General features: G+C 44.3%; 1 protein-coding gene across 1 annotated transcript; it reads left to right on the forward strand.

Annotated features, from left to right (window-relative positions):
- Positions 1-385: 385 nt before the first annotated feature.
- Positions 386-9204, forward strand: LOC311010271 (methionine synthase reductase-like; the record flags this gene model as incomplete). The annotated part of the gene is made up of 4 exons (XM_084040805.1): positions 386-557; positions 1350-1468; positions 5127-5219; positions 9006-9204. Coding segments are annotated over 4 exons (583 nt in total), but the record flags the coding sequence as incomplete, so codon positions are not given.
- Positions 9205-9843: the final 639 nt, after the last annotated feature.

Below are 9843 nucleotides of genomic sequence, written 5' to 3' on the forward strand. Positions count from 1 at the left end.
CTATAGAGACCCGGTGGAGGGACCCCCAAGGTCTATAGAGACCCGGTGGAGGGACCCCCAAGGCCTATAGAATTTCTAACATAATATTAAACAAACAGGAAGATTAATATTTGCTTCATATAGGTTGTATTCATGTTAAGGTGGATATTTCGACGAAAAAAGGAAGGTTGGGATCTAATAATTTCGGGGACCCCCTGCAGTAACTCTGTGGACGCTCTAGGGGTCCCGGACCCCCTGTTGAAGACCTCTGTTGTAGATTTATCGCCCCTGACAACGCTTTTCTGCTTCTTCATGTATTTTCTCTTCATCTCTGCGTGTCTCCCTGCTCGTCACACTACTTTCCTCCTTCTAACTCTATCGACCGACCTCCTCTCCGTCTCTGCAGCTCCCGTCGTAAACACCCGGGAAAGCTGCATTTCGTCTTCAACGTGGTGGAGTTCCCAGCATGCACCGGGCGGCCTGCGGGGAGGCGAGGCTTGTGTACCGGTTGGCTGTTTGACCTCATCAGTCCTGTCCTGGTTCTCCCGGAGGCCGAATCCTCCGCCGCTCTGCCCAAGGTAACGCACCGGCTGGATCCTGCAAATGTGTGAACTCTTGGGTCCTCGGCTGATTGTGTTTCTCGGCTGTTGAGTGCTCTTCTTATTTGGGTGTGCCCCCCCCACACACACACACACACACACACACACACACACTCGAAGGGAGAAAAGACGACCAGACTAGTTGAAATCCTGCTACACCTTTTTTTTTTGCCGTCCCTTCTTCGTTTCATTCCCCCTCAAATTTGAGTTTAAATAAAAACGAGTGCTGGACAGCACGCTCCCCTTCAAATATCACAATTCAAGAGGTTGTTGTGTGAAATGGAAGGCAAAGTGTGGAGCGGAATATCAAAAAAAAGCACCGTTCTATGAAAGTGAAGAACTTGAAGGCATTCGGGAGTTAACCTGTTTCTACTGCAGGTCTGGAAACTCACTTTTAATGTGTGTGTGTGTGTGTGTGTGTGTGTGTGTGTGTGTGTGTGTGTGTGTGTGTGTGTGTGTGTGTGTGTGTGTGTGTGTGTGTGTGTGTGTGTGTGTGTGTGTGTGTGTGTGTGTGTGTGTGTGTGTGTGTGTGTGTGTGTGTGTGTGTGTGTGTGTGTGTGGTACATTTAATAAAAAAAATCCAAATTAAAGCTAGTAAATCCTCTCCACCACGGACTCCATGGATTCCACGGAGCTCATTAGTATGTGTTAGAATATTAAACAGATCAATTAATAGATTGGTAAGTCCCACAGTGGCGCCTCTGCTTTGGTTGTAATTACTCTCATTATTTTTAAATGCCTGCTAATGACCTCTGACCCCTCCCCACACAGATCTATGTGAGTTTGAGACCCAGCTGCTCCTTCCGGCCCCCCTCTGACCCGTCGGCCCCCTTCGTGATGGTCGGGCCGGGGACGGGAGTCGCCCCCTTTATCGGCTTCCTCCAGCAAAGGTGTGTTTGATCACACGTTATCAATACATTTCATTCATAAACAGGGCTGGTACGGGTGCTGGAAATCCTTGAAAACACTTGAATTTTAGTTTTTAGGTTTGTAAAGTGCTTGGATTTAGACTAAAGGTCTTGAAATGTGTGTTGTATGTGATGACATCTATGATAGAACAGAGAAAAGAAGATCTCCATATTTGAGGGACTGAAAATAGCATTTTCTGACATTTCTTTATGAAAAATGCCTTTTGATGATGAACAGATGATGAAAATAGTTGGTGATTATATTTCTGTGGATCTGTTAGTGGAATTAGTTTTCCTTTCATTTGTGGTCCTTCTGTAAAAAGCTGTCTCCAAACATCATGTTGGTTGTTTAGAGGACAATAACATCTCATTTAATGTGATGAACAAGTGACATAATAAGTAGACTGAATACTGACCATTGGATTGATACAAAGATGGAGTTTACCACAGCTGGAAGGGGCTGGAAAAGCATGGAAATGCACCTGGAAATGCTTGAAAAGTGCTTGAATTTGACTTTGGAGAAGGTGGAGGAACCCTGCTTAAAGTAAATAGATCGGGGAGGATTATTTCAGATGCTTCGCTCGTCTCGACGGGAATAAATCGAGCCGCCTCTCAGATGATGCACAAGTTTATGACACGGCCTGTAATGAAGAGCCGAAGGAGTCAAAGCGTCAAATGGAGCGTTATTGATCTGAAAGTAAAAAAGTGAGGCGTGGACCACACGGCCGGGACTAAATCATCGCTTGTAATTGCCGACGAGTTGGTGTGAGGATATTGACCGTTAGCTGTTAAGTGTAAATCCTTCAAGGTTTCTGATTTCATGACTAAATCTAGACGGATCTGTCAGGAGGATTTAGACTTTAAACTAGCCGTCGCCGTGACAACAAGGGAAGCCCCTTTTTAGTGGGACTGACACGTCTAACTCACGGGTGGCTTTGTTGTAAACGAGGTTACGCCCCCGAGTCGACTCCAATCGTGTCTGAATCCCCGGGCGGTGACACGGAGGATCCCCCGGGGAGGCCGGGGGTCATGTGGGTTCTGTTTAGGGATGCAGGAGGACTCAAGATGGCTGTCACACGACCTGCAGACACATTCCTTCTTCGTTTTGATGATCAAGGTCGAGCCGGAGGGACGGCGATCGTCTGAGTATGAACATATCTCTAAAAAAAAATCTAAGATATGAAAAAATAAACATGTGATTTATTCATGTTCCGTCCTTGCAGACCGAGATAAACATTCAGACCTTGATTGATTTTTTTTAATTTTTTTAAGGCATTATGCAACAACTGAAACAGATTTCAATGTTGGACTTTTTTAAATTAAATTTCAGAGAGAGAGAGAGACTAAAATGAGTTGACTCGATCACCTCTTCCACTCCCGATGTTAATCGATAGCGTTTTTAAAAGAACATGAATTTGTTGCGCTGGTAACGAGCAGAAACGTCTTTTAAAGGTCAGACTCGCTTGGATCTACCATCAGCCCCTCCCTCAAGCAGTCCGGAGTTGATTGCTGGGGAAAGGATTTGCTAAAGAATGTGATTTTCAGTGTTTTTACAGTTAAACAAATATCCTGGTTCTCCTTAATCTCCTTAACGAGCTTTTCTTCTGCATAGTTTGATATTCAGATTCATCATGGAAACTTCTGTTTATCAGTCTAGCCAGACAGCTGATTACAGCGAGGCCTCGGCATTGTCCCGTTTCCTTTTTTTCTTGTTTTTTTAGATGAAAACATTTTTGAATTCGGCACATTGACTGTATATGGGGGAATGTAATCTCAGTGATTAAGCCCTCAAGCTGTTGTTTGTGTTCTTGTTGTGTTTTTTGGGCCCACTCAGCACCTCTATGCACAGAGCTGCAAGGAAATGGACGAAAGATATGATATAATTGGGATGTTTACCAAGTCTTCACCCCAGTTTTCCTTACCCCCCTCCCCCCCTCCCCCCTCCCCTCCTGCTGATCATTTGAATGGCACTGAAAAAAGCCTCCGATTTCAACCCCAAATGGAGTGCTGTGCTTTCTGCCGTCCCCTCTGGGATCGCAGCCCCGTTATAGTGATGTGATGTGATTTGTATTCAGAGGAAGGCGCCGGTGTGGTCTACTCAGAATGGAATCCAGGTTTTTCATATTGGTATTGATCCCTCCGGGGCAGGTGGGCGAGCGGAGAGGGAGAGGAGGGAGGGAGAGAGAGACGGGCTCACACTGAAATGAGTTGACTCGAGGCTGTTTGCAGATCAAAAGGGTCTGGTCGAGGGGGGGTCACGGACGGAGAGTTCACACCGACCGCCACCTTTTTATTAACTGTCAACTTCTCATTTAATTAACGTTGATTCAACACGTGCAATCAGACTGCTTTCTAGTTATAGAACATATTGAAATCTAACACATGAACACAATTAACATTTATATGTGCTCATTAGATGTTGGATTCATGTTAATGTGTACGTTTGGACATATTTTACATTTTGGAAGAAAAAAGTTTGGGATCAATTCATTTTTGGGACCTGCTGTAACTCTGCAGACCCCCCTGTTGAAGATCTCTGGTTTAGTCTATTGAGAAAGAAATAATAATAAAAATAAAAAAGTTCTCTTTTAATCAGCCATTTACTCTATTTGGGAAAGTGATGACAAAATGACCCAAATTTCATTTTTATTGACAAAAGCATTTTTGATGATCTGAGTTTACTTAAACTCAATTCTCCTTTTTGTCATTTCGCCCCAAAATGAAATCAATTCATTCATTTAGTTTCACTTAAATCTGAGTTTTGAGACATATTTGGTCACAAGGAACAGTTTCAGTGATGCAGGCGAAGCCTTGTAGAAAAAAAACAACAATATCTGACACAAATAATGACACTCGTTATAGAACGGGAGATGATTTTCCATAAGGAGGGTGCAGCACCTTATCCTTTTGGGTGCAGCAGCTCATCGGTTCAAAGCGGCCCAGTCTCAATACTCCTCTATGGGATCATCACCATGTCGTGGTCGGCCACCTCCCCCCTCCCTCCCCCCCTCCCTCCCTCCCTCTGGACGGGGGGTAACAGATAAATGCCCATCCCTTTGGAGAGTCATCTGACTGATGACATGGTGAAGGGTGGGGGGGGTGGGGGGGGTCGGCTGTTATCTGGGAGAGAGCTGTCACCCCTGGTTTTGCAGCAGGTGTGCGGTGCAGATACCGGCCTTCTTCAGAGCTGCTTTGTGCCCGCCGCATTGCCCATCGCCCCCTGCAAAGGATTCTGGGAGCTCTGCCAATAACTCCCAAAGCCACAAGAGGAATCACTTTTTGCAGTTTCTTTTTTTTTTTTTGTACTCAAGTACACACACACACACACACACACACACACACACACACACACACACACACACACACACACACACACACACACACACACACACACAAAGATTAATTTTCAGCCGTTCACAGTGATGGGATCCATCCTTCTGTCGGGGGGCATCCTAATAATGCACATGATGTCCTTCCTGTGTGCATTAGGTGATTGTGTGCCGTCAATACTTAACAGTGTCACTACTCTTCTGTGACCGCCGCCGACAGGAAGGACTCCCTCTCTCTCTCTCTCCTCCATCTGCTCCGCTGTCGTTGTCGATCGCCCGCTCTATAACGTCCCGTCTGTTTTGACTTCCAGAGAGCAGCAGAGGAAGGAGAACCCCGACGCCGCCTTCGGAGAGACCTGGCTGTTCTTCGGCTGTCGCCATAGAGACGCAGACTTCCTGTTCAGGTAAAAGCCCCCCCACCCACCCTTTTTTATGAGTCCTATGATGATGATGATGATGATTCTTCTTCTTCTTCTTCTTCTTCTTCTTCTTCTTCTTCTTCTTCTTCTTCTTCTCCTCTTCATCTTCTTCTCCTCCTCGTCCCCCTCATTCCCCTCGTTGTTCTTCTCCTCTTCCTCCTCCTCCTCCTTCTTCTCCTCCTTGTCCCCCTTGTACTTCTTCTTCTCCTCCTCCTCCTCCTCGTTCTTCTTCTTCTTCTCTTCGTCTTCTCCTCCTCCTCTTCCTCCTCCCCCTCATTCTTCTCCTCCTCCTCCTCCTCCTCCTCCTCCTCCTCATTCTTCTCCTCCTCTTCCTCCTCCTCGTTCTTCTTCTTCTTCTTCAATCAAACTTGGATCAAAGCATGTTTTATAATATCATCATACAAATGATTTAAATTTAAATATCTGTTCATTTTCAGGCCACATGGTGGCGCTGTGTTGACCTGATTCCACGCCGTTTTAACTTTAAAGGAGTGCATTAATTAATCTTCAGATAGTTTTGCTGAAAAACAATATTTCACCTCCCGCTCTGCTGCACGTAGATTTATTTTAAACAGCTTGTTCTAGATCTGCAGACCGAAACGTAAATGCAATGTGGCTCCAGTACATTAATTAATGTGGAAGGAGGCTTGACTTTTTATTTAAAAAGTTAATATGCTACGTGGAAGCCTGTTTATGTCCTTATTGGGCTTCCAGATTGTGGTCCGGAGGCTCGGGGGAGATTTAGTCCTGATGGGAATCATCGGATGGGAAAAGCTTTATTTTACCCCGAGCTGTTAAACATCCGTCGTCGACCTCATCTCGCTTCGTAAGCAACAAGTTCGGTCTCCTCTGAGCCGAGACGGGAGATCTGGAAGCCCAGGTCCAACCTTGATTCACCCAGCGGAAACATACCTAATGCACCTTCTATTTGTTGGCCAACACTTTAACATTGAACTTCTTCACCCGTGAGTGAAAGGGAATAAAAATAATGCACTCCGACTCAAGGCAGCTACTTCCTCACTGGTTACCTTTTTTTAAAAGTATGGTCGAGTAAAGAGGCTTTTTCTTTCAAGAAACTTATTTCAAGTAATTCTCCAAACTCTTTCATAACTTTTTATCTAAAAGAGTCGTGTTCAAAACATTTATATAAAATAACAAAGGAACTTTCAACTAAATTGTCGCCACCTGTATGTTTTTGGCTCCTGCGCTGTGAACTGGCGTCAACCTGCGGCCGGACCGCTGCTCTCTGATCAGTTTGCTTTGCCGTCCCTCTCTCCTGACTGCACATTCATTGATCGGCTCTCGCCAACGCCCGCCGCCGCGTGTGTCGGCTGGACGCAGGTGTCGGCCGGCCGGCGAGTGAGTTCTTTTGTCGGGATTAAATAGTTTGTATGGATTAACATCGTTAATCACACGGGAAGAGATCAGAGGATGCTGTTTGTGTTCCCCCCTTCTGCTTTCCTCTATCCCTTAGCTAAACACGGACACACACACACACACACACACACACACACACACACACACATGCACACACACACACACACACACACACACTGTTGACCAAAGAGATTAGTCTTTAGTTTTATTAGCTGCACTCAATTTAAATAAGTGAGCAGAATGAACCATTGTGTTTGCTGATAGCACGTTGATCATAGTACTGTTGTACTTAAGGTATCTGAAGAACTGATACTTTACTCAGACGAGGACCAAACACTTGTTTCTATTTTTTTAGCTCTTACTTTATCGGCAATGATATGTTGTGGTCTATTTCTTTTGACAAATGTACTTATTGTAAGTCCCTTTGGACAAAAGTGTCTGCTAAATGACCTAAATGTAAATGTTTGTACGACTGTGAAGAAACAAAAATACAGAAACTTTGAGTATCAAAAAAAAAAGTCTTATGATACTTCGTCTTCTTCATAAATATTTTATTTATTTATTTTTTAATAAATGTTCATCTGACGTCTTGTCTAGGAGTTGACAATGAAGTTGCATTTTTTTTTTTACAAAAAGAGTCTTTTTAGGCTTATAAATATTACAGAACCTTGCCAGGATGTGAACAACTCGTGTTCTGAATTTTCATCAAAAATGAAAAAAACCACCCAAAACAAACAAGACATGCGATGCACCTCAATCAGCCGAAGCACTTAACATCTCCTGTGAGAGGTTGATGCCAATCTGTCTGCTTGTCACATCAAACTTGTCCTCCCCTCTCCTCTCTGATGCACTTAGCGTCTCCCCCCCTCCTCCCCCCTCCCTCCGGATCCAGCCTCTTCACGGCGAGTGATTTCATGCTGGAGGGGAAACATAACTGGAAGGCCTTCAGAGTTCACGTCCAGGTCCGTGATATCGCCACAGGCCAGAGTGTGTTTGTAGAAAAGATCCTCGTCTGTGTTTGTTTTTCCAGCAAGTCGGTCGTCCTTTGTCATCTCACAAGATTATTAATCTCTGATGATTAATATTCAGACGTCAAACAAACGAGGCATCTTTCCCCCCATTATTCATGTCGTTCCAGCAGACTTTGGAATATGTAAACCATGAGATTTTTTTTTTCTTTCTGTGATTAATAGTTTATTGTTTACAAATGCAAAACACAGCAACTACAAAATGATGATATTGAGTTGACATGTAGGCGACGACGTTCAGGATCCAGTCGGCCAAAAATAAACGGGCCGAGGGAAGAAGGGATATGTATGATGATGTATCAGGACCAAAAAACAAAAAAACGAGCCGAGGGACGGGGGCAATATTCAGAGACAAAAAAGTGGCAAATTTGCGAGGTTATTACGATGCTAACAAACAAATTGTTACAAGTTGTTCTTATGGGTGTTTATTGATCGGGGGGCGGTTGGGCTAAGATGTTAGTGGTAGCTTTCACTTGTTGTCATAGCAACGGCAAACATCCGATGTTAGCGGAACCAAGCAACCTGTTTATATCGGCTATAAATATTTATAAACTCGCAAATTTGTGACTTTTTTTCTCTCTGAATATTGGGCAATATTCCAAAACGCCATCTATAAAATGAGATTTCTTTCAATTACTAAATATCCGATCAATGTTTAGACGGTAAACACTTAAATTTTAAGAATATTTACCCCTCAGTGTCTGCTTGTTATTGGAAAGATCCCTTATTTTTTTTGTAGGAGGCCCCCCGCTGCAAAACACAGACCCCCACCTGAGGCAAAGACCTTCACCTATGACCTCGGAGCTGTGGCTTTTTACTTGTTAGGTGTGTGTGTGTGTGTGTGTGTGTGTGTTCTCAGTCCGACTGCTTAAGACAGTAAACCCTAATCCCTCCCCACCTTCCCTCCACGTCGAGGCCAGAAGAAGAAGAAGGAGTAGTTGGCGAGCCAGCGTTAGGGAGCGAGGTTATACACCCAACAGCAAGGCTGGCGGGATTGATTGTAAAAAGATGCTTATAACGGTGACTCGACCTTGCTTTATGAAATCCATATTTTTTTTTCCGTGCACTTCTCTCGTTAAACAAGATAAATTGGTTGTTTGGCACAGCTGTGCTCAGACCTTTTCGCCCATCGGTGTTTTGTTTTATCGAGCTTGACAGGTTTTTTTTCCCTCGGGAAACGTTCTGGGAGTTTACATCCAGACGTTGCAAAATATCATCAGAGAGAGTTGGATGTGAACGGAGGAAGCGTTTTTAAGGATACAATAAAAACAGACATGGACCCCCTGTTATTCCTCATATCAGCTGAGTTTATCCTCCTGATTTTAACGAATCTGGGACTAACCGAGGACCTAACGTGTCTCTGCAGAGAGGAGCTGGAGGGCTTCGTCTCCAGCGGCGTCCTGAGCCAGCTGCAGGTGTGTTTCTCCAGAGACGACCAGGAAGAGGGGGAGGACGCCGCCGCCTCGGCACAGCCGAGATACGTCCAACACAACCTGCTGCTCCACAGCCGCCGCGTCACCGACATCCTGCTGAAACTCAACGGTTACCTCTACGTCTGCGGGTAAGACTCACCAGGTCACCACGCCTGCTGTTATTACCTTTTATCTAACTGGGAAGGAGAAGCTCAGAGGTCATAGGGAGGTCATAGGGGTCATGTGGAGCTTGTACGACAAAAAAAAAAACAGAGCTGAGAGGGGGCAATATTCTGAGAAAAAAGTTTAAAATTTGTGAGTTATAAAAGTGGCAACTTTGCAAGTTTGTTTTCGATGCTAACAACCGGCATCTATGCTAGCTAACTTCCCATGAATGTACATTTATGTTTCTAATTAATACATGACATTGTGTGACGACGCCTCGTTAAGGTCTTTAGGGTGATGATGTTGATGCTAATTGTTGGTTTTATTTATGAGGCCAAATTGTCATCTTATGTTTATTGGTTGGGGGTGGTTGGGCTAAGATGCTAGCGGTAGCTTTCTCTTGTTGTCATAGCAACTGCAAACATCTGGTGTTTCCAATTTCCTATATAGTTAAAGGAAAGACTTTTTTTAATCATCGATGGCGTTTGAACATCGTTTGTCTTGAAATATGCGTTTTTGCCAAATTGAGAACAGACTCGAAAACAGACTTGAAATCCTGAAGCTTGTCAGATATAATCTCTATTCTGTTTTAACACCGTGACACAGTGATAGCGAGCAAAACACACA

This window comes from Eutrigla gurnardus, assembly GCF_963514095.1.
Source record: "Eutrigla gurnardus genome assembly, contig: SCAFFOLD_256, whole genome shotgun sequence".
Lineage (NCBI taxonomy): Eukaryota > Metazoa > Chordata > Actinopteri > Perciformes > Triglidae > Eutrigla > Eutrigla gurnardus.